Genomic DNA, 27,026 nt, shown 5'->3' on the forward strand with positions numbered 1-27,026 from the left:
TTTGTCAAAGATAAAGAAGAAGTTTTTCTATCTGCACAAAGTTTTAGTTGAATTAATTAATAATATATTTTTGTATAATTAAGGATTAAAAGAAGATGCTTTATTATAAGCTTTATTATATATAAGTTTCAATTTATTTAAATGTAAAATAATAATGAAGTATATGAATTTATTTTATATTCATTATTAATAATAAAATTTTTATATATTAAGATTCAGAAATCTCAATAAAAATAAAAAATGTTTAATTTGTTTCTTTTGTTTGTTAATAAAATTTAATTCTCACATAGTAAATTTTACGTAATCTGAACTTAATATTAATTACACTTAATGTTAAGATTACTTAATGTTAAGTTTAATAATTAATAATAATTAAGTAAATAATTGATTAAGTTTAGATTACGTTTAATTTTCAGTTTACTTTTCTATCATTGCCCAGTTAATTATATCAAATCATACCTTCATTTATCACTATTATTATTATTTTGCGATTTTATTTCCCCCTGAATGCAAACGTATGCTCATAAAATCCTTATCCCTGATTTTTCCCTTTGATGCCGCGTCTTCTTCGCAGCCAGCGAAGCAGAAGCTAAAGAAGAAGCAGGAACGGATAGAGAGCGAGACAGAGAAAGTACAAAGCTATTCTTAAAATAGGACTCGAGTGAACACCACAAGCGCGACAAGGAAACGATAAGTCCACGAATCGAGCAGAAGGGAAGTTGAGAAGAAGGAAGAAGAAGAAGAAGAAGAAACATAGAGAACACAGAGTAAGAAGGGAACGAGAAAGAGAGAGAAAGATGTAGACGAGAGGGACGCGCGACGAGCCTTGCGGGTCGCCGGTTCTTCAGGGTCCGAGTTTCGTTCGAAACGAAGCGCCTTTGCAGCGCTCGCCACTTTCCTCTCTTACGAGATCGCGGATGTGTGTTTCTTGAAACAGTTGATCGGTTCGACACTTGCGGCCTTGATATCGTAATTCTTCCTTTCTCTTCAATACGTCCTATCGTATCGTATCGTCCGATCAGTGCCGGTGAATCTGTATAACGGTGGTGTGGATGCTTCCGTGGTTAATGGTGGTTGCCGAAGCTAGCTACAAGAAACGCTTCTGAGGCCAGCTTTCTTCTTTCGAAGTTCCTTCGCTATCCCGAGAGGCGTAGAATCATGACATCGTATAGGAGCTATGTAAGTTCGCGTTCTTTGTGCGTTGACTGGGCGTTTGATTTAGTATTTCAAAGATTTTTAATTCGTTGATAACGACGCGAAGAGGCAATATTAAAATACAATTGAAGAATTGATGAAAATCTTTTGGCAAGATTTCTTACACAAAATCCCCCCCAGTGTTTGAACGTTAGTTCATTCCTCTTTAGATAGCGTAGATTTGTTGGTAATATTCTATTCAAACGTGCTGTAAGCTACACAAAGCTTTCTATCTCTTTATTGTTCGTTTGCCAAGCAAAAAATAGCAGATTCTATCTATATTGGCACGGTAAGCTGGCGTAGGCACAGTGATATAAACATAATTTCTGTTTAATCAATGAAATAAATATCTTTCTTGACTATTTTGTCGTTACTTGATCACGTGCATTTTGCAGAAACGGGTTGCGTGAAGATATTGACTAAAATAGATAGCTAAATTTGTACCTGTATGCAAGTATTTATATTATCTGGGATCTAAAATATGATCAACTATTTTTATTTTTATTATTAATAATAATTTTAACATAAAGCCCAATTCTAAAGTAATCCGTCAACTTTACACTTATATTTTTATATTTTTATTTAGCGTTTGTATAGTAAGATTTAAAAAAAATTACATTATTACATATAATACATTTATCTAATATTTTTTTAGCAGTTTCTTATTATTATTATTATTATATATTTTGTAATTATAAGAGCTTTGCAGATATTAATTAGAGATAAAAGTGCAATTATTACATATGGTCTGGAGTAAGTCTCTTAAGATGTACAACAATAAATCAACGTACAAGAAGAAGTTAAGATAAGTGAAATAAAATATGATAAAGTTTGACTATTACTTTTAACTATTAATTTACTTGTTTTATTATAATTTTATGATAGGTTAACGCGATAAAAATATATATTCGTACACGATATAACTATAGCCGATTAATTCTCAGTGTTGTAAATACGTAGCGTACTTAATGGACATGTATAGTGTAAATGAATGTTTTAAGCATACCGAATATTCAAAGGGCACCTTTGCTGTTGGTTCTGGTCGTTGGTCCTCGCGTATAATTTGAGTGCTGGCTCCGCTTTCGTTGCAATTATGCAATGTAAATGAAGTCCATTAACTTTATCGTCCAAAGGTCCAGGTCGCGCGTCCGCTTATTTCTCTCGCGGACTAAACCGGGTGTTTGCGAAGTACTGCTAAGTCGAAAAGCTTTCTAAACTGCCACGACACGGATCCATTCACCCGTTAGATGCAACTTGGGTTGTGCATTGTGGTGTATAATCTTCCGCGGTACATTCACACGTGTTTACACTTGAATTATCACCAAGCAATATTTTTTTATTATACGGCGGCCGTTGGTTGCGGCGATTTACATTTCTACGTCTTGAGTTTTTCGCTTTTAGTTCAAAACTACAACCAGAGCTGTACCGATGCTGTAATGTTTTCAACGCGAACATCGTAAATCTCGCGAGCTTGTAATTAAATTCGTTCCTTTATCACGAACATTTCGTTAGAATTGTGCCAGCTTGACTTTGCCGTATTGCATGGTGGAGAATTCAACGCACAGGAAATGAAATTCTGCAAAACGGCAGCCACCAAATAGAAACACGGTAAAACTTGTGTTTGTAGATATATTTAATATGGCCAAATTTCTGAATTTCCACAAAATATTCAGCTTTTATTAAAAAAGTCATAATTAAATATTATATGTAAAGCAAAATACATTTTGACATATAAATAATTTAATGTAATTGTTAATATATATAAAGATATATTATTAAGGTATAAATATATTATACGTGTATTAATTATATTAAAAATACAATGTATAAATATATTACAATAGAAAAGAAATAGTGTAAACTAAAATCTAAAATTTAAAACGAAATTATAAAGGTAACAGAATTAATATTTTATTGTTCATATATTTATATAAATAAGAAATAATGTTTCAAGCTAAATATAAGATTTTTAAACTGTAATTATGTTTAATTTTGTATAAACTACTAAAATAGGACTACATTTTATTTGAAATTAAAAGTAATTTAATGTATTAAAGAAAATTAATAGGTATGTTTTTACTTATTTAAATTAAGACATTATTATTTAAAAAAAAAAATACAAATTTGGAGATCACACTTAAAACTAAATAATTTCTATTTTTCTGCAAGATAAAATAAGTTGCGATTAGAAAGAGATCTCACTCGCAATCAGTAGATATAGTCTGGCTTGTGTCAGACTACATATCCTACAGCCATAAAAAAAAAAAAATCGATCATATCTCGAAAAATATAGCAGATAGATAGAATGAATGGTTGATTTATCGAAAGAGATCGAAGCGATCGTTAGCGACGTCCAAGTATGAATCTGGGAGGCATGCCCAGAAACATTTTCGTGCATTGCGGTTCGCTTCGGCATGACGTGACGTGGCGCGGCTAGCAAAATTAGCCGGGTCTTTCCCAGATGATGTCTGCCCGCGCCATGCCTGCATATTCTTACGGGAAGCTTTCTTCTTCTTCGAATATACGTTTCACGCTGGAGGCAACGTGATGTACCGGGTGTCGAATTTCAAAGTGGTTCACTAGATTCAGCGATACTGTGTTGCATAAGGGATTTATGAGCTATTCGAGCCAAGTTTGATACAGAACACGTCGTGCACAGGCACAACTCTCTACTGAAAGTTGCTGAAAGATCCCTGGAGCCTTCGTGAGGTTTGCCGTCGTCGACCAATAAGGATCTTTGTACGCGACCTGGATGCAAGAGCATACCCTCGTGCCGGAGGGCTGTCTTCCTCTCGAGTTCTTTCAGGAGGACTGGAGTTTGGAGCAACGGAATTGTGTATGCAACGTCGATGTATCACATGAGACAGGAAATTTGTCGCAGACAATTCTTGTCTTTCCAAGACTCGAATTACTTCTGCTTTCAGAAACGAATATTGTATTGTAGATTAGATTAGATTAATACTATTTTTTCGATTTAAGAAAAAAAAAAATAGGTATTTTGCAACGAAAGAATGAATGCAAGAGATTGAAATAAAAGACATAAACATTTAAAAATTTTAAATATAAAGATGATGCATACATTAAATAATATTATTGAAAAAATTAATAATAATAAGTTAAGTAAGAGAAAAAGAAAAATAAATCTCTAAATTTATACAATTGATTTCTTTGTAAACTGATTTACTTGACATTATTATTATTATTTTTTTACCTTTTTATTTATTTTATATTATTTTAACATTTTTAAAATTAATTATCTAACTTTTTATAAAAAATATAGTTAAAATTATAAAAATATAGTTATAATTTAAATTATAGTTATAATTTAATTATTTGTATGTAAATGCTTAAAAAAATAATTTTGAATTACTTCACGACAAATACAAATTTTCGAATACAATATAATAAAAATAAATAAAATAAGCTAATAAAATAAGATTAAAATTATTATTATATTTAAAAAGTAGTAATTTCTTTGTAATATAATATAGCGATATGTAATAAATCTATATAAATTTTTAAATTTAACAGTAATCAGTTTTTAATATTCTTCTCATGTTCTTTCCTTCACACTTTTCTTTATTTGTCTACAAACATCAGCAATATGCTTGCTCGTGATAAATGAAGACATTCTTTCCGTTGATTTATCTCAAACACATTTCTTCCGTCTTCTCATAAAATTCATTAAAATAATAATATTTTTCTTTATCGAATTAGAATTTAAAATAAAAGAGCAATCAATACATTTAATAACATCGTAAATAAATTTAAATTTATAACGTGTTTGAACTTTGTATGAAATATGTATTAGGTTTCAAACTTATAAAGAATTTATTTGATTTAATATATATTTAAAAATGGCATGAAAATTTACCTTTAATTTTACATATCTTTACGAAATGACGGAATTGTTTGATTTTAATTATTTATTTTTTTAATATAAAAGTTCTGCGTAAAATAAGATGCTCGTAACTCGATTCATTGTATTACCCAGGCAAAAACGATTGTTAAACAAGTAAAACTGACAGAAAGACTTTGTCCAAAGATGAGAAATAATTAAAATAATATTACTTGTTATTAATAAAATCTAGCTTAATAATCTTTCTCATAGAATGCTTAAGGATTGGAACATTTTAAATGCGGAGCAACGCAGTCGCTTATACTGAACGGAGAAAGGGATTTAACGGCTTCTTTGAATATTCCAGGCAGAGCAATCGCGGCTGCAAACGATGGCGTGAATGCTTTTAATCGAGCATACCATTCCTCTTTCTTTTATATCCTTTATAAGCTTTATGCTCTTTTTGCCTTTTGCGTCGCAATAGAGTCCGATATTTATTGCTACGCAACTTGAAGCCTCTTGAAAAAAAGAAGATGGATTCTCGCTACACATTGGATTTAGTTTTCATGACGTTTCGTTTTAAGAGACTTTTTAAAAATACTTCTAACATCAAACGATTATTTTAATTAAAACTTGAAAATTAAATAAAGAAATACTTCGAAAGAAAGAAGTTTTTGAAAAGTTTGTTTTACTTTTTTTAAAACTGTTTTTAAAACAAAAATTAAAATTACAAATAATTTTATTAAAATTATTACGTAAATAATTTTATTTTTTTTATAATGAATGTAGAATCACAAATATATTTTTCTGCATTTTAAAAACTTGTCAATTAAAAATTGCAATTGTCACCTTGTAATGTTAATAGTTAAACATTTATAAGATAAGATAACTTCATTTAATCAAAATAAGTACATTTTATAAAATATATAGATAGTTTTTAATAGCTCTATTTTCTTTTATTTTCCTTAAAAAATTTTTGATGAAAAACTATACTATAAAACTTTTCAACTTCTTGTGTGTGTCATTGATAAACGCAGCAAGAAGGAATGTGCATGCGGATGCTGCAAAGTGAGAACTTGGAAGGTTATAACTGAGAACTCGCTGCTATATTTAAACGTCGTCGTAGACACGGTTTTGCCCTTTTTTTCATGAAGGCGACGACGGAAGTAGATGGACTTCGGCTTCTGAATTTCGAAAGAGTACGGAACTGTCAGATGTGCACGTTAGAAGAGACAGGCTTGTACGGAAGAAACTGCTTGAAGTATGCCATTGAATTAATCATAAGCCTCGGTGAACGCTTGTGCCAAAACTACCACGTGTTTACTTCGACGCTAACTTTATACGATACAAAGAACGAAGAGAGAACCGATGATTTAAATATTACATTTATACCTCATGCAAATAGATATACATAAAATGTACCGATCCATAATAACAGCGTTAAAATAGAAAATTACTTTGCCTCTTATTGTTCAACGTAACGCAACTGCTTGTTGTATATATTAAATAATTTTCATAATAAAATAATAAAATAATGTTTATAATAAAATTAAGAAAGAAGAGAAATAACAGGAATTATGAAATTAAGTCGAGTAATATTTTATAATAAAGATTTTAAAACTATGAATGACTTCATGAGAATTCTCTTTTTCTTCCATTAATTGTAATTTTAAATAATGTTAAATTATTTTATTTCCTATTTCATTAACATGTGACTTCATGTGACTTTGATTTTATTTAATTAAAAATTATAATATAGTACTTAAGAAGAAATATATATTATATTAACTTAATTTATCTCCTGTGATTTTAAAAATTTAAGAGATAATAAAAATGGTAACATAAATTTTTTGTTGCCATTTTTTGTTGCATATGTGTATTTTATTTTTATTATGGTATTATTATATAAATAGGAATATTTTAATAATTAAGAAATGCTTGATATCTAAACGTGTTTATAGATAGAGCTTGTAAAATTTTCAATATTCACTTGATCTTATCTTGTTATGTTACAGTATTCGGATTTAATTAATATTTCATGATATTTATATTATATATATTACAATTATAAATATGAGTAACTATTTTATTAAAGCTAGTCGAATCAAAGTTGCTGAAATATTTGCCTATTCCACAAAATTTTCCACGAAAATGGATGGATTTTCGGGATCGTGCCAGAACTAGCGTCGATGCATCGTTGTTTTGACGTCGTCGCCTTGTTAGCGACGCGTCGCGTCGGGCAACAAGGTTGTTGGCAAACACAGCTGATCTCGTGGATCAATTGCCGGAATTGAACCCAATTTCACCCCGTGCAGGTTGACTCGCTGCACGGTGTCGAGGAGCCAAATCGATAAATGTATGTCTACAAATATTCGACGGTCTGTAACGCGAAAAATTGTTGAATTTGAGGTGAAATTCTTGTTGCTTTTTCTGTAACAAATTTTTAACATCGCTAAACATAATTAATGATTTTTTTTTAGAATAATCTATACTAATTTTTGATAAACTGTTAATCATAAAATGATTTATAATTTTAAATAATAAAACTCTTTTACGTATAAAATTAATTTTTTTAATAAAAATATGAAATAATTAATTAACTGGAAATTATAGACGCAATACATACGTTTTACAAATTAGTTTAGAGATACTTAATAAAACATACACACACACACACACACACACACACACACACACACACACACACACACACACACACACACACACACACACGATTAAACAATAATAGATAAAAATAATGGATATCACAAATAAAAATATTTTTGTAAATTATTAGCTACTGAAAAGAAGGCATTAAATTCTGTTAACTCAACACTTGCAAATGATGATCTGTATATGTTTGTCTAACATTATTTCTTTATTGCCTCAATAACGATGAGATATCTTTTATGGAAGCGACGATAGCAGTATGTAAATACATATACGATGACAGATAGATATAAAGAATTATGCATTTCACGCATGTTGGAATGATACGTCCATTTGATGGAACAGGTTAGCTCATCTGCGTGTGACTGGAAAAATTTATGATCCATTCGTCGGCGTTAGATTCAATTTGCGAGACATCGCTGAAATTGCAACCAGTCTATTTCCGCGTGAGATTGTAAATTGCAATCATTTTTCAAGTTTTATGTTTATCATTTGATCTATCTATGTGAATAGCAGCTATCATTTTGTCATAAATTTTTATATGATTGGATTAAAATCATTTTCAATACTTTTTTAAAAGATTGATATACTTTATTATAACTTAATATTAATGCTACATTTTTTTAATTTCCTTTTGACTTTCTGATAGTAATATATATTATTAGAATTATTTAAGATATAAACAAATTATGTTTGACAAAAATATTCCAATTTAATTGCTTTCAGAGATAAACAAATGTATTTACATATTATTATTAATTTACATCTTTCTTATTTCTCAACTCTACTACTTTTTAATTTAATTTTATTTTATTTTATTTTAACTTCTCTTTTCCAAGCTCTTTTCCAAGCAAAGATTTGATTTAATAAAGATATTAGCAGAAAGAAAAACAATATCCAGCATCCAGTATATGTTGACATATCATAAACGTTATTGCTTCCTAGAATTGTGTTCTAATATTATAGATCTTAGAGACATTGAAACGAAACAAACGATCGATATTTTATAATATTGATGACGTACAATACAGCAACGACAACATAATGATGGATGATTTATCGGCTCGTAACGCCATTGAAGAAGTTTACCGTCTTTGAAACCGGACCGAAGAATTTCAGCCGCAAAATTTCCGACAGTTTACAGGGCATCAGAAGTTTTCCAATTACATGGCAAGCCGTCCAGTTTTCCCCCGTCAGAATACCCATATCCATACCCTGACATTTTCCAATCTGTACGCTGCTTGCCAAGAAATCTTTTTACTCGGCATCTTTTTTTAAGCACTGCTGACATTTCAAAGAATTGCCGCATATTTTATTCTATGTATTTGATTGTAAAATCAGATTTACAGATAATTACAACGCGATAAATTACTTCTTAAATCTTAAATTTGTATTTGAGCTATTTTCAAGAAAAAATAACTTTAACAAATTGTTGATAAACATTAACATAAGTGTTTACTATCAGTTTTCATCTTATTTCTAAAGGAAACATTTCATAATTATATAATTATATAATATATAAATAGAAATATAATTTAAAATATATCCTTGTGCTAGATCAAAGAATAAAATATTTAATAGATGGAACTATTTAACAGACAGAATCTTAGATGTCTAATGATCTCAATTTTTTAATTTATATATATATTTAAATTGAAAATAATTATTTATATCATCAACCACGTCGTTATTTTTAAGAGACGTAACAGCTCAAATTCAAAACTAAACTTTCCTTTTGATAAATCAATAATTAAATATGATATTGATCATTACCTTTTCTCCCCACGAGAAAATTCTACTTCTATTATTCGAACAATATTCTTAACTAATTTCTTAATTTATTATATTGTTTAATTAAAATTAGAGTTAATGATTTTTCAAAAGAAGTCAAAAAGTTTTTGTTGTTAGTATCATGTAAAATTTAATTTTAAAATGTCGTTTCTAAAAGCGTCACGTGTTTGCACGTGTGGCGGAGCTTCCTGAAATCGCTTCCTCGATTCACATCGTGACGTGCCAAAAATCTTGGCGTGTGCCCAATATACGAATCGTAAAATAACAGACCGCCATCGTGAGCGGCAACCTAATTTGCTTTCTTACACGGTAACTAATAAAAACACGTTTCTTTAGACTTTTTTTTTTGTTAAATTTATAATTGCAACTAACTGAGTAGCTAACTTTAATCTGAATATATAAAACAATATAAAAATTAATTTTATATAAATATAAGTATAAATATAAATATAATTTTATATAAATATAAATATAAGTTGTCATGAATTATCCGGAAATAGAATATTTCATTAAGTTTTTTTATTTTAATGAAAAATTAAAGATTAAGCTTAATAATATAAAAAAAATTGAATATTTGATTTCCTGTTAAATTATTCTATTTGCTATGACAATATATTATTACAAATATTTCTCAAACTGAATCCTAGCGGGTGGCCCAGCAAAGAAGGTACTCAATAAGTTTTAACTATTTAAAATATAATTTAAGAATACAATTAAGCAATATTTTCGTTCTATCGAGCTCGTGACAGCTGGTCGTGCGTCATAAATTATAATAATGTACCGAGTCGTTGGAGGTTAAATCAGGCTGACACTCGTCAATTATCCGGCCTCCCCTCAAGTTGGTATCACGATGCATCGGTCGCCCACATCCTCATCAGTGTCATCGAGAATGTACCACATCATCGCGAATAAAACGTTTAGTCTCTCATGAGCGTGAATATTTCTTTTAAACAAGTAAGGCATTTGAAGCAATAACATGCTCACGAGAAGAGTCACGGGTTACAAGTCAGAGAAGAAAAAGTCTATGACATTCATATTTCACATTTGAATCATATATGTTCAAAAGGATATAAGAATGCAATTTAAAAAATTTGTCTACGATTGAATTACATTATGATTATATTTGCGTTTGATATATATATATATTTTTTTTAAAACTTGACACTTTATATAGTTTCTTTAAACAATTGATACCATAAAATAGCTATATTTGTTTGACTATATTTTAAATATTCTACATACAACTTTATTTGTTATTGTTATTTGATATGTGAACATATAAAAGTATTTTTTACATTTTTTATAAAAATAATAAAAAACTAATTACATTTTTATTAAAAAAATTACTTTAAATTATTTAATATTTCATACGCAACTTAAACATATAGATTTAACTGTCTTACTATATGAATAATTTACTAAGCACTTTTTTACATGATCATTTGTACAATTATTTGTACATCTTTTTAATAGTACTGAAACGTAAGTTTTACTAAAGCAAAGAAATAAAAATGTAAAAAAATCTTACTTTTCAACTTTTCAACTTTTCGTTTACATTCTAATATGATCCTTGAGGATCGAGACGAGAAGGTATAAAGTGAGAATGATAACATTTAACGATCAATATTGTATATGGATAGAAATAAACGCAAATATCAACATATCGTGACATTGTTACTCTCGTATATTCTGCGTAATACGCAATAGCGCGTATACTCGTACTCGTTCGCATGCGATATCGTGTCGGGCTTTCAGATGGCTGAACGACCATTTCTCTCACGCTCGTATTCACGTAAACTCGGAAATTTTCAAGTCGAGTGTAGACGGATATTCCGTGACATGTATTCTGCACAATGGTCGAACGCAGATTTTGCAATGCGGAACGGTTTTTTTCATCGTACAAACAGCGTAAAAGTCTCTATATAAACGCGCGTCAGCGTTAATGTACGTTTCGTACTTCAGTTAAAAATTCTTCCATAAACAATCGATCTTTAAAGCGGATAAAGAATGTAATATAAAAAAATATACATTCTATATCTTATAAACATATAACTTCTCTGAATTAAAACTAAATAAGTAAAATATATATAAAATTGTATTATTGAAAAATAATAAAATTATTAAAATATTTTTATAATAATAAACAGTATGCAGTATATGCCGAATATACTGATTTTTAATTTAATAATGATATGTTAGATGCCAAGTCAGGAATCAATATAATGTCTTACAAGTCAATACCATCAAAAATGAAATCGTTCTTAAGCTACAGATCGATGACATCATTGACTTATAACGAGAATTGTTGGATAATTGTGAATAATAAAATATTAAAAAATGATGTCCTCACAAATAGTCATCCATCTTAATTTTTATTCACATCTTATATTATTTAATTCTATGTAATTGATAGTTTGCGTGATGATATAGCTTAACAGAGAATATTGATGAAAATATGTGATAGATCAGTTTAATAGATATGATAGATCTGTTTAATAGATAATTTAATAGACATTGTTAAAAGATAAAACTTGTTACAAGTTAAAAGATAAAGTTGAACTAGATTTTTTTTTTAAGTAAACAAACTACATAATTTTTATTAATTTTTATACTTATAATAGTATGGAATATATTTTATATTATATAATTTAAAATAATAATTAAACATAATATTAAAAATAACAATTCAATGACGATATTTTTGTAATATTACATCGTTAGAAATATTTTATTTATTTTATGTTATTATCTAATCGATTGACATCGAGTGACGAAACATAATCTTAAATCGATCTAATGACGATAACTTATTTGATATGTATTTTTACAATATTATTTTATTTTAACAATACAAGTTGTTCTAAGGTAATATAGAAGGTAATATCATGTTTTCTCTGAATTATTACATATAAGTATAAATTTTTGTAAAAAAATCCAACAAGATAGAAAACTTTATATATGCACCAATATTTATGCATTAATTTTTTACAACTTTCAATTTCGATAAAAAGAAAGTCTATATGAAAACATATTTTATTACTAATTTATTATATTCTGTAAAATGCAGGAAAAAGATCGTTGAAAATACAAAATTTCCACGGCGGAAATACAAAGTTTCCACGACGGAAACAGAGCAATTTATTTGGCAACCCATGGCAGTTTCTGATTATGGAAGGGATATCATAAACAACTATTTTTATGGGCGATAAAGCAATATTGGAAGAGTACTCGTTCTCTCTGATCGAGTTGTTCTCAATTTGAAATGGTACAAAATAAAATAGTTACAATAGTTAAATATTAGTAATTTATTGTTTAAAGAATTGGATTCTTCTACTTATAATTGTTCTGCATAGATGGCATCAATAATATTAAATAGCATAATGTCATGTAATATAAAATATAATTTAATCAATTACATGACATTGTGCTATTATTCTGATTAAATATAAAGCAAACATTTTATAAAAAGTGCAATTTATGCGATAATTCAATTTATCTGATACATAAAAGGGAAAAGAGTTTTTTGGGATAACTGAGTTTCTTCAATTTTGTCTTGTTTCTATCCCATTTTGGACCGCACCAAAAAAGTTGTTTAATCAAAACAGGAGAGGTAGAAAACAAAGTTCGTTGAATTATGAAGATTACTTGAACGGCTCCTATTGTATGACATATATATTTATGAACATTATAACTATGAAAAGATAAAATAATGTACTTATAGTTAGTATAAAAATTTCTTTTTATTATATTAATTTATTTAATCATGTGTAAAAACTTATTTTCCAGAAAACAATTTTGACATTTATTTATATTTTTATACATAAAAGAAATTATAACATATCAACACACACACACACACACACACACACACACACACACACACACACACACACACACACACACACACACACACACACACACACACACACACACATACATGTATATATTCTTTTTTAATAAAAAATTAATTTAAAGCTGAGGTAGCTTTGTGAGAAAGAAAAACTATGAAAAATTTTATTTTAGATATTTTGTCATTATGTTTTTTATTTTTGGAGCTATGAAAATTGATATCGACTGCTAGACTGATGAAAACTGATGAAAACTGATAGACATAATAATAGTTACCTCTCTGATTTCCTGGCAAAACTATAAGATTCAAAATAAATCTAAAAAGTATTCTGAACAAATGCCAGAAATTTACTTTAATTATTAAAATAAAAAATTGCAATAAGAAGATACATATACAATACATTTCTAATTTTATAATAATAAATAACTATAATTTAAAGAGATGCAATTAATTTGCTTTTAAAATTCTGATATTACAATTTTAACGAAATAAATCTTTTGTAAACTTTTATCTATATATACGTGTGTGTGTGTGTGTGTGTGTGTGTGTGTGTGTGTGTGTGTGTGTGTGTGTGTGTGTGTGTGTGTGTGTGTGTGTGTGTGTGTTATATAATCTTTTTAATTATATAATATATATTATTATATATTTATATTATAGTTAATATTATATGTAGTTCTTATAGTAATTTTTACTATTTATATTTTTTATTTACAATTATTATTTTAAATATTGATTTATAGAGTATTTATTTTATATAATGGATAATTAAATTTTTTTAATAAAAAGAATATTGTCTGATGTATTTTAAATCAGCGCAAATGTGATAATGGGGTTAGATATAACGTGATGAGAGGACTTATCGTTTCCGACGTCGTACAACGCTTCCGCTTGAAGAAATTGTTTTGGTGGTCTTAAGGAACGACTGTCGTAATTCTATTATCTCACCGAACGCTATTAGCATAATAATGAACGGTCTTTTTAGAAGACCCATCTCGGAAAATAGAACAGAAATTTCTCTATAACAGCCTTATCGCATGTTTTTATTATTTTTTTATTTAATCGAAAGTGAAATTGAGAGCAGATATAATTATTTTCTATACTTATACTTCTATATTTATTTCTATACTATTATTTTCTATACTTCATATTACAATATTTATATTAAATGTAATAGAAAAGATTAACAATTAAAATAATTAAAACATGATAGAAATTCATATGTGTATGTTTGCATAATTTGTTTTAGTTGTTAAATTGATAAATTGATTTTTACTTGCGTCACCCGTTGTACGAGCGAGAAACGAAAAGGTTATTACTCCCTGCCAGGTCGATCTGTCTATTTTGAGATTAGGGCATTTTGCCAAACTTATGTTAATTATATAAATTATTATCTTTCGCTTTCATATATCGACAGATAACGTGTTTTAGCATAATTTATTTTAAACTTTACAAAAATATTTTCTTTAAAGTTTCTTTTTTTATCTTTATGTTGCTTTTAAATAGATATTTAAATAATTAAAAATATAAATAAAGGATTAATAAAGAATTTAAATTAGTTGATAATAATTTGATTGTTAAATAATATGGTTAAGTAATATGATTATAAAGATTAAAAAATATGTTACATAGATTTTTATATTTCTTTAATGTGATATATTTAATTTTCAAACAGATACATCCAATTTAAATAATAATCATGACATATTATAATTGTTTACCAAGAACTTTAAGATAACATTTAGTTTATATTTATATTTATATGTTATGCTAGGAGTAATGTTATATCTAAATATATTTTAAGCAAAAAGTTTCTTGATTAAGACATTCATTAGATGCACCATCTGAGTAATGCAAACTACACATTATCCGCATTATCCTTATTATCGTTAATATCCTGAAACACCCACGGTCCTAGTTCTTGCGAATGTTTTATTGGCTTAACGTCCAACCCTTCTCGTTACTGCAAATGCAAAAAGTGACTTATAAATCTTCTCATCACAACAAGATTAATAATGTATATTTGAAACAATTTATTAAGTTCAAAATTTTTTATTTATTATTAGATATTATAATATAAAGATGTAAATATCATTTAAATAAAATCCTAGAAGCTTTTATAATAAGATTATAACTTTATAACATTTTTAAAGCGATAATAGGGAAAAAAGAGTTAATAAGAGTCAGGTGTGGAAAATAAATGCGTAAATGTAAAAACCTGTACCAATTGTATTTAAAAAAGTACATGGTGCTTTTGTAAATAATGTTGATACACATTTTTACATTTACGCATTTATTTCCGTGCCTGACTCATATTAGCTCTCTTTTCCCTACCCTTATAGAAATTTAATATTGAAAGATAGTGATTAATTACTTATTTGAGTAACAAAAGTACTGAACAATAGTTTTTAATATATAAAATAAGTAATTTCCAGTATTATATTGGCCAATATTAAATTAAATTTCTGTAAGAGTATTGTTCCAAAATTAGAGAGTTTAATTGTTTAATTTTTAACTTAGTGTAGATAATTACAAATTATTTGTAATATTATAACAATCAAACTATACAATCTCCTATTATATAGCTGAAATAATTAAAAGTTTTGCAATATGAATACTTTTAATTTTTTAATTTGTGAAATAATTAAAAGTTTTGCAATATGAATACTTTTAATTTTTTAATTTGTGATTACAGGCTGATACAACAGCATATCGAAGTAGAACCGCTGTCGGCATCGCTAGTTCATTCAGTAGAAATGTTTCCGGTGGAAGTAACCTGCCAAGCTGTAGAAGCAGTTATTCCGGAGTCGGATCGAGTTCTGCTCGAACTGTTGCCAAGGAACGGGTGCTTGCTGGTTTTGGAAGTACTTTTCTTAAAAAGGATAAACCCGAGGAGAAACCGTCATTCAAATATTCATGTGAGATATCTATGCGTTTGCAATATTTTGTAATGGTAATCTATATTATTTGTACGTTATTTATATATATATATATATATATATATATATATATATAATTTAAAGATATATAATTACAAATTCATGTTTAAAATATTTATCATAACAGTAATATATGTATACCTGTAATTGTGTATGTTATTTTATTTTCAATATTCTTTATTATCTATTACGTAAAACATTTTTATTTATTTGAAAATATGTTTGCTTATAATAATCTCTTAAAAACCACGAAATAATAATCAATCAATAAATTATTAAAAATTACAAATAAAAATTGTTTGCAATATTACATTTTTGACTGTATAACTAACGTTATACTGTATTATCTCAGCGATATGCAGAATTATCTTTATAATTAAATAATTATAATTTTCTAGCAAATTGTATATATAAAATGTGTATACTTATATATTAGTTTTTTTAGAAAAAATGATGTATGTCCAAATTTTTTTTTAAATTATCGTAGGTACCAAAGATATCGATAAAAGTCGATTGCATTCCGGAAGATCGTCGTCCGAAGACGTGAGGGCGAAAAGTCCGCTATCTGATAGTAGGTCGTCTCTCTTTGAGAAGTACTCGTTCTCAGCTGGCAAAACATCGGAGAGACCGTCTTCCGTGTTGGACAGATATAACCGACCGGCATCACGGGAAAAGAGCAGAGAGCCCGAAGGAATATCGCGGTACGGATCCAGCACATATCCCGGATCGAGTTTCGGCCGAAGTTACGGCAACGATGGTAGAATCGAGAAGAAGGACCACCCGTCGGTCTCGTATAGAGGATTACGTCCCAATTCTGGAAGAACATCGCGCGAACCTAGTCCGGAAGTCGGTGTCGGAAAAACGAATTCCTTCAGAGTCTATTCAAGAGCACCATCTTACAGTCGTTCAGCTGCTTCGCCTAGTTAGTGCGATTATTTTATTATATACATTACGAATTGAAAAATATTAGAAGATATTTTATTAATTAGACTTTTACATTATTAGAAAGATAGATAATTAGAATTTTATTATTATTGTTTATATTATATATTATTTATATTATTATAGTTTACATATTTAAAAATATACGCGTTTAAAATATGAAATTCTTAATCCAAAAGCTTTCAAATTTGCATTAAATTTTAAAATTAAATATAAATTTTAAAATTATATTCAAAGATGCCGAGTACTGATTATAATAATAAATAATTCTCTTTATTACAACTCTAAAAAGTTCTTAATCTTATTATTTTTTTTAATATTTCAAATTTAACGCAAATAATTAACATTGAAAAAGATACATTTTTTAGGTACGTCCGAATCAAGCTCGGCTACAATCTCAACGAGATTTAGTTCGACAGCTGGTTCGCGATTTCTGTCGTCACGAAGTGGTAATGAACGAATGTCCACAACCATAAACTACTCCGCAGGGAACAGATTTCGAAATTTGAGCAATAAATCAAATTCGAAAGAACAAGAATCAAAGGACACTATGAAATCTGAAAAAGATAGTCATCATGAATTGTCAAAAATTACAAACCGCATAGACGAAGACAAGACCAACAATAAATATCCTGATAACGAGTTTATGGTGCTGACCGTAGCGACAAGAGGTACTTCACCGACACCTCCAGCTTCCTCGTCCTATGTCAGAAATAGACGAGCGGAGATTAATGTCGTTCATCAAAAAGAAATAACTAGACTTCGAAAACAGCCGGACACTATGGATAAAGAAATGCAATGTGATCAAGTGGAAGAGACATCAAGATTCTCAAGGTATGGCAGCAATAGAGTATCCGGTGCTCCTTGGTCTTCATACTTAGATAAATACTCAACATCAAATGCAACTGGAAATCCATCTACATATTCATCTAGAGGATTTACTAATGTGAGTTCGAGTAGTAGACTTAATAACTTTGCGTATACGAGAACAAATGAAATACCAGCAACCACGAAAAATGAATCCTCTGCACAAGAATTATCGAGTTCTAATCAAGAAAGAAGTTTTAGTAATAAAAATGAGAAAAATGAGAAAATTTGTGATCGTTTAAATTCTAACTCGACTAACGAAACTTTATTAGCGTCCAATGATTCGAAGGTATCTTCGAACGGTCAGAATACTCACAGTATTTATAAAGAAGACAGAATGCATGGTAGTGAACAGTGTTGCTACGGTGCACGAAAAACTGAAATGAACGAGAATCTCAGTAATTTGAAAAATTCCAATCAGGATCGAGTATTTTACCGCAAAGAAAATTCAACGATACAAGATTCGCAGGAAGTTGGCCGTGAGGATCGGAATAAACAAAAGGATACACCGAAGTGCGATGAATGTAATCAAAAAAGACCATCCATTCCACGATTGGAACGTATTTCGTCAAAGAGTGAAGTAAAAGTTTCTAAATGTTCTCCAAAAATTGAAACATCATCGAAATCCGAAGCATATAGGGAAAGAAGAGGATCTACTCCAAAATCTGATGTCAGCTCTTCTTCTAAACCTGAAGAATCTGTTCGAATTGTTGAAGGGTATTGTCAAGATCAAAATGAAGAGATAATTTCCCAAAACAATAATGCTTTGCAAAGAAAAGATTCGACATCGAGGTATGTAAATTTGTTTTGTAATAAGCATTTATTGAATATATAAAGCAAACATACAAAGCAAATATATTTCTTTCATATTAAACATAATTTGTTAAGAATATAAATTATTTGTATCTTATTTAATTACAATATATTGTATTGTAAATAAATTATATTATATTTATTATATTATATTTATTTGTTAAATTTATAACAAAACTTTAGATTATTTTTTAATACTTAAACGATATAATTCTTTATCGATATTGATAAAATATATAAAAATATTAAAAAATAATTGTATTAATAAATTAAATTTAATTAAATTTATATTTAGTTATTTTTAAACTACATTATAAAAAATTCTATTTAATTAAAATGTAAAATAACATAAATGCCACTTAATGCAAAAGATAGAAAAAAATTTATGGTCTTCAAAGAAATGCAACAATTGATTATAAATCTATAAAAAAATTTATTGAGTTGGGAATAAATATTTCTAACAGAAATCTAGATATAATCTTAAATAATTAATATTTTTCATTAAAGCAGTTCTTCGCAAAGTCGTTCAATATCGATACCACAAATTCGGAGCGTATCGATGAAAAACACGTCGCGTCAAATGACGCGAACCGGCTCGTCAGACGGATCTTCTGTAAGCATGCCAATTGGCAGATCGAAATCATCATCAGCTAGTTCGGTGACGAGTCAGGGTATAAAAATAAAAACGGCAACGCCGCCATCGTCCGGAAAATCATCCACCGGTTCGATCCAATCGTCAGTGAACTTACGACAAGGCGGTTCGTCGGACGCGCGCGGCAAACCACCTGTACCGAAGAATGATACTACGACCGCCGCCACGCCGAAGTGCATCGTGGCAGCGAAGTATGTAAATAAAGACTTCCGCAAGTCGACCTTGAACATGGAGAACGGCGATTTGTCGCACTCCAAGTACGCGAGAAGGAAGAAGAGTCAGAGAACCATCTCCGCCAGCTCTCAAGATTCTGAACCGACATCGGAACACATTCCTCACGATACCTCTTCGGGGTCCTTAACCTCGACAAAGAACGGTCGATCGAGGTTCAGAACTTCGTCAGGGGAATCAAAATCAACACTCGGAAGAAATGGTTCGAATGGCTCAATGAAATGGGAAGAATCGAGAAGTGGATCAAAGTCACCTTGCGGAACGAAAAAGAGGCCATCTGGGACATTGAATTCCAGCAACAGTAGTCAGTCGACCTCTGCGAGTTCTTCCAGCAGTGAAAATGATGACAATTATAAAGATAAAATGGGTTCGAAACGGAGGAGAAAAAGAACGTCGGATTCACCTACGCACGAAGTGAGGGGTAAAATCAGTGCAGGATCATCGAGAACAAGCGTATTGGCATCGTCGGCCGATGATGTATCCATGATGACGGAGAAACCACCTAGGCCGCCTTCTAGTTCAAGATCTAAAAGTGACCGGTCCGCGAAGACGGAAGAAGCCAAGTCTTTTTTAATGAGAGCATTAGCACCAGTGACAAATTTTTTTAAAAATAAGAGTCAAGACTCTGATGATATAAGTAAATCAGCTGGTTGGACTAACTCTTTTGAGGAAAATCACGAATTCAGTAACAAGTCAGCACAGTCATTATCATCTTCGAAGTCAGTCAATCAGAGTCTGTCGAAAGGTCCTAGCTTAACGAATTCTCCGAGGAGTGACGAAATAAGAGGAAATATTATGAGAATTCAACGACAATCTTCTGGAGAAAAACCATGGTGGTTGGATCCAAATTCCGACAATGTTCCCGAGGGAGTTCAAAGAGCTAGTCCATGGAACGATGATGTCAGTCAAGATACAACGATTAGTATGGCTTTGCCGGATGATGGTAAATTCAATTTTTAATATATACATTGTAAATATTATACACAATTTATATAACATATGTTATATATATTTATACAATATATTTAAATATTAAAGTTGTATGTTCAGCTTATATCTTTGTCATATTTCGCAAAACATATTTATGTATAAAAAGTTATATAAACATACAAATTATTAATAATTTTAAGATAAATAAATCTATACACAATGGCTATTTAAATACAAAGGTATTCAAAGGTGATTAAACGGTACTCTAGTCACTTTCATATTTAAATATGTGTAAGACATTAAAAAAAAATGATTAATTAAAAGTAAATTTGATATTATTATCATTCAATCAGTTGATTAACTTTTATAGATTACTATAAAGATAACTGTCGAGTCTTTGTAATCTAAAAATGTTTTTAAATCCTTGCACTTGCTATTTTATTTCCTGTGAATGTTGATAGGAAAATATAAACTCAAAATTTGGCGACAAGAATCTGGAGAACGCTCCTGGTTGTTAGATGACGTTGCAACGGAGGAAGTGAAGAAATCATCCACTCCTGCGTCTCCAATCTCGACACGAAGATCCAGTCGAGGTAGTTTTCGATCAGTCGATCGACGAAGTCGTATTAAGCATCAGCAATCAGGTGAACGAGCATGGTGGATGAGTGACGATCCGGAGAACGTTCCGGAGGGTATTGAAGTCATCCCGGTAGCATCTACCGATAATCAAAGTGCTGACAACCCTGTCGATAACGAGAGCCTTTACTCCTCAAAGCCGCTTAAGAAAATCCGACATATCGAATCTGGAGAGAAGGCATGGTGGATGGACAGCTCCTCCAATGTTCCTGACGGAGTCGTCAGGATTCCTGTGGAAATATCTAACAGTACTTCCGACTCCTCTGAGTCATATGAGATGATCAATATTGGCGTTAACCCTGAACCTGAGACGCATGTCAAGAGAAGCCTCTCTAGATTTCCTATCGAGTTTCCGCCACCACCGTCCGAAGAGCCGTTGGGAGATCGTGCAAGTCCAGAAGGGGTAAAATTGATCATGTCACTGAGCATTTATAATCTCTCGGTTTCATCTGACACTTTGAGATAATCGTTTCTAATACGTTTTACGGAATCTTATAAATCTTTAATCTCTAACTGAAAAAAATTGAAATAATCTAAAAAAAGATAAGATTAGGAAACTTATTTAAGCTATTGATGAAATATTATAATAACACAACAATATTAAATTTTTTTCAAAACATTGAAAATTGAATTGACTAAAAGTGATGTGCAATAATAATTGAACTTAATGAATGAAATTAATAAATACGAATAAAATAAATTGCGTGATATAAGTAGTATTTACTATTAAATCTTTTTTTAATTATTAATTATTAATACTAATTATTCTTTTACTCTTTTCTTTCTTTCGCTATTTATTATTTTACGTTAAAAATGATTAATAAATGTTATTAACTTAACATTTTATTATATTTTCTTATATTTTCTAAAAAAATAAAATACAATCAATAATGAGAAAGAATCGATGAAAAGAATTGCCAATCGAATAACAGAATTTGAACGTGTTACTTTTGCTGCAGGTCGAGAATCCGCCTGATCCACCAGATAATTATAAAGGACGAAATTCTCCTTACGACAATGTGCGATCGACACCCCGAAGATTGTCACCACGGAAACGACCCTCTACGTTGCCGTTGTTCATTGGCGAGCATACCGACATTGATGACATGCTTGGTGATACAGCTATCCTGTGCCACAGCCCTGTTCTCTCTCGTGTTCGTAAACAGGAACGCGTCGAAGAGGGTGAGGCGGGAATGAATTTAGCGTCACTTAGCGATCGATGCTATCATACCAAGTTAACATGGGTATCAGCCAGATTATCCGATGTATCGAATACAGCTCAACAAAGTGGATCCGGTTAAATTTATTATGTAATATCTATCTTTCAAAATTGATCAACAAAAAATGAAATCGATATATCGTTTAAAATTAAGGATATCTGTAAAGAATTAAAATCTTTGTGAAAAATACAATGTATAAAACAATTTGAAAAGATACATTCTATAACATTTTAGTTAATTTTATATAAAAAAAGTTAAGATTTAAGATTTATTTTATTTATTAACTTTCTATATTTCTAAATTTGCTGTATAATATGTTAAATAATATATATTTTAGATATAGAAATGGATGTTTAGAATATTTTAACTTAAATTTTTATATATTTTAACTTTTATATATTTGTTACATATGCTTTATATTGCAGACTCTTCCGAAGATGATTCAGAGTGTGAAGAAATAGATGTAACCCAGGTGATCATTCACGACAGTACAGCAAAAACACCAGTGATACAACGAAGAAATCGGTATGTTTCAAAGATAGATTAGTTTGACAGATATTTGTGAATTGCGACGAACCATTGCGGCAATCTTAATGTTATCACCAAACACAAGACACGTCGGTCGCGAGATAAAGGAACGCGGCATCTCTAATCTTGCGAAAACGTGTTACAAAGCGCACCGCGCTCTCGCGACGAGGATGGCATGTGATTTGAAACCATCCCTGATTGGTGCGATACAGCTTCCAAGGCTTGGGTATAAATACAAGTAGCTATGCGAGAACGACTCGCTACGTTTTTCGAGCTTCTTCGTGTCACGGATCCGTGCGAGAGGTCGAGACCTCTATATTACAATAATTTAACGAGAAACCGAGAGTCTTCAAATCTAAATTAATATGTGGGGTGACCTCCCACATGTATACATACGCGATAAAGATATTATTCAAATAGTGTATGTACGCAACATTGCATATATATATATATATATATATATATATATATATATATATATGTGTGTGTATATTATTATAATTTAATATTCATAGAAATTAATTTAATTATTTAAATCATTTAGATTATTTAGATTAATCTAATGTGATGTTTTCTTTTCAGGGATGATAAGAGTATTCAACCCGATGGCTACATTCCGGTGAGTTTTTACATCTTCATGTTTGCTTGTAACTTTTTGCTTAACATAATACACGTTGTAATATTTATTATAACAATTGATAATTTATGTATAAAACGTAACAAAAAATATAAAAATAAATATATTAATAAAATTTAAAATTAAAATAAAATATTGGATTTTATGAAGAAAGAAATTTGTTGAAACTTTATTCAATTTGTGTGTATATAATATTAAACTATATAATGTTAAATATTTTAAAATTAATAATTTAAGAAGTTAACATTAACATTTTGTGGATTTGCAATATCTCTTTTTAAATTTGTCTCTTGATTCACTTTTTAGATAATTTTTTGATCTTTACTTTATCTTACTATTTGACATTTGAACTCTTTTAAAACTAAAGAAATATAATCAAAGTTAAAATTATTTATAAAAAATTTCTAAATAAAATAATTTAAGTTTAAATGAATTAATATTTTTTTAATTAAGGGTAACAAATTTTGGTGTTAATCTTATCTCGAAAAAGAGACACGAAGATACACATTTCATTTCTTTCTTTAATGCATTTGTATTTACTTTTTCAATATATACTCATACAATATATACTCCCCCATTGCAATATGCCTTTCAGTAGCATACATAAACGCGTGATTATATGACGTGACTATATTGAAAAAGTCTTAACAAAAGCAAATTTCTCTACAAGAGGACGGATGAGATCAGGAGAAATGCATACGACACTATTGTTTTACTTCGCGAGGGATGCACGAAGGGTTTCTTACCCTTTTACAATTTTCGTATTGTGCACAAAGTAGTACCAACAAAGAAACCTTACTTGCTTGTTGAGTGCTTATATCCTTCGCATATTGTGTCTCGGTTGGTAAATATTCATTATAATAATGCTGCAATTTTATGAACATTGATTAAGTTTTATTAATTCTTGTTATAAATAAGTATATTATATACAATTATACAATTGTACATATATACAATTTGTTAAAATGAGTCACATTTTTAATCAAGATTATACATGAATCTTTCCGATTAATTTATAGATTTTTGAAGCAATCTTGCAAATTAATTATATTTTAATAAGCATCGTGCGATATAAAATAAATAATGCGATACAAAAATATTCGTAACTATATATTAATATTCGTAATTGATTATTTTGCTTGAAATATTATCAAATCTTTCACTTATATTTTTATACTGTTGTACAAGTTCATTATGATAACATTAGTAGTAGATAACCATCCTGCGTATAAATAATTTCTTCATCATATTTCTATAAGCGCAGCATCCCTTTTATATTTCGCAACCCCTATGACTTTGCAGTAATCGATAATACGCGTAGTTGTGATCCATAGTTCCATATCTTTTACTATTGCATTAACGTTTTTTATAATACAATTATTATAAGCTCAATTTGCTTCCATTTGGAAGATTATTATCTTGTATTACAATCTTTTAAATAGTTATTTTATTTATTAATTATTTAATGGCGATTATTAACAACATAATTTATTATACATGTTCTAAAAATAATATTGTAAAGTTTATATCGTATTTAATTTTATATTTATTTAAAATTTTAAGAATTTAATCAAAATTTTTAATTTAAAATTCTAAATATTAAAAAAGAAATAGTTAAATATTAATTATATTTAAAGTGATAGATAATTTTTTGATATATTATTTGAAATACTTATAATATTTATATATAAATTTGTCTTATGTTGGAAATTCTTAATTTTTATTTATTTAAAATTATATATTTTAAAGAGTGGCATATTTTAAAAGAATAAATCTTTTTAAAATAAAATAAAAGGAACTAAAGTAAGATTTAAAAAAATGTTCGAATGAAAAATTAAAATAAACATTTAAAATACATATTTTATTAAAGACAAGCTAATAAAAGAAAATAATATTACTAAACAATAATTTCTATATTGCTGTGCGAAACGAAAAAAAACTTGAAAAACAATGCTTGTAATTATGCAAAAAAATAGTTATTTATTTCAGATATGTTTCTAATAATTTTACATCGATAAACGATGGATCAGAAGGAAATCGTAGATTAATAGTTATGTGAAGATCGTATTTTATTTGAATCTCTCTCTTTCTCTCTCTCTCTCTCTCTCTGTGTCTCTCTCTGTCTCTCTCTCTCTCTCTCTCTCTCTCTCTCTCTCTGTCTGTCTCTCTCTGTCTGTCTGTCTCTCTCTCTCTCTCTCTCTCTGTCTCTCTCTCTCTCTCTGTCTCTCTCTCTCACTCTCTCACACTGAATGTTCGGGGTGCGCACCACGTGAACGAGAGAGGGGTTCGACCGCGCGGCGGCGGCACTGTCGGTCGACGGCGACAGGTGTCTGCGATACGTTCAGTGTCGCGACGGCCGCTCTCGTGGTAAGGCATGTTGTTGCGGGTCGCGTGTAAACTTACGTGAACACTCGCGCTTCATTGCACCGCATCGATTCGTCTTTTATCTCCCTGCCGCGCGTGTGTCCTGCTCTTTGTACTGCAGATACGCGCGCCCGTTTCAGCCACGTGCGATTCCCGACACGCGTTTCCGTTGTTCGCGCGTCGGCGGCGGAAGTGCGCGTGTCACCCGAAAGGTGAGTTTCTTCGCGCAGACTCCATGCTCCAGAGGTTACTCTGAAGCGCGCGCGCTTTCATCTCGTGCAGCGCATGGAGGTCTGGATCTCGTCGCTTACCGGCTGGCTTTTCGTTCTCGCCTCGGAGAGAGACCTCTCTGTGGGTTAGTGCCCACAGTTGAAATTTGCGAATATTTTGATACTTTTGTTTATTTGTAGTATATTTGAAACCATGCAAGAGTAATAATGAACGGCACGTGGGAATCCATTTTCATTCTTCAAATTTGCAGAACAATTAAATAGTTATTCAATTTTGAAAGACTATAAAATATTGCAAAATAATATAAACTTTCCAAAGATGTATAATTTTATATATAAAATTACATCTGTTTTATATATATATATATATATATATATATATATATATATATGTTAGGATAATCTTTTTAATAAAGATGTAATTAAATAATAATTTCTAATTTATACTGTTAATAATTATTTAAAAATTGGAGGCTGTATACGTCAGTAATTTCAAGAATAAGGATATATTTTATTCAAAGAATTATGCATGATCTAGAAAGTAATTAATAATATTAAACCGTTTAAATAAAAATATTGGAAACAATTATATATTTCACATAATAAGAAAAGTTAAAATTATTTACTTTAATGTGAAATTAGATTACTCCATGTTGTATATGAGAGATCTTTTGTTTTCAATGCAAAGCTTCATTAT

The 27,026-nt window shown here is 29.6% G+C and overlaps 1 protein-coding gene across 9 annotated transcripts in view; it reads left to right on the forward strand.

Moving 5' to 3' along the window:
* The first annotated feature begins 855 nt into the window (after window positions 1-855).
* Window positions 856-27,026, forward strand: part of LOC105427070 (Formin homology 2 domain containing) — a 152,693-nt gene continuing 126,522 nt past the window's right edge. For 2 of the 9 annotated variants that reach the window (XR_016139458.1, XM_089077847.1), the window contains exons 1-9: window positions 869-1,179; window positions 16,036-16,258; window positions 16,767-17,201; window positions 17,590-18,880; window positions 19,409-20,727; window positions 21,176-21,753; window positions 22,310-22,532; window positions 22,996-23,095; window positions 23,681-23,717. Coding sequence is in view for 6 of the 9 variants with exons in the window: in XM_089077847.1 (XP_088933973.1) it covers window positions 1,159-1,179; window positions 16,036-16,258; window positions 16,767-17,201; window positions 17,590-18,880; window positions 19,409-20,727; window positions 21,176-21,753; window positions 22,310-22,532; window positions 22,996-23,095; window positions 23,681-23,717 (4,227 nt within the window). In the remaining 3 variants the exon portion in view is untranslated. Of the gene's footprint in view, window positions 1,180-16,035; window positions 16,259-16,766; window positions 17,202-17,589; window positions 18,881-19,408; window positions 20,728-21,175; window positions 21,754-22,309; window positions 22,533-22,995; window positions 23,096-23,680; window positions 23,718-26,169; window positions 26,312-27,026 lie in introns of those variants that run through there. The other 7 variants (XM_089077849.1, XR_016139456.1, XM_089077851.1 and 4 more) reach the window with 7 other exon arrangements.

Source organism: Pogonomyrmex barbatus, unplaced genomic scaffold (assembly GCF_055798465.1).
Source record: "Pogonomyrmex barbatus isolate J1 unplaced genomic scaffold, ASM5579846v1 scaffold20, whole genome shotgun sequence".
Classification (NCBI taxonomy): Eukaryota; Metazoa; Arthropoda; class Insecta; order Hymenoptera; family Formicidae; genus Pogonomyrmex; species Pogonomyrmex barbatus.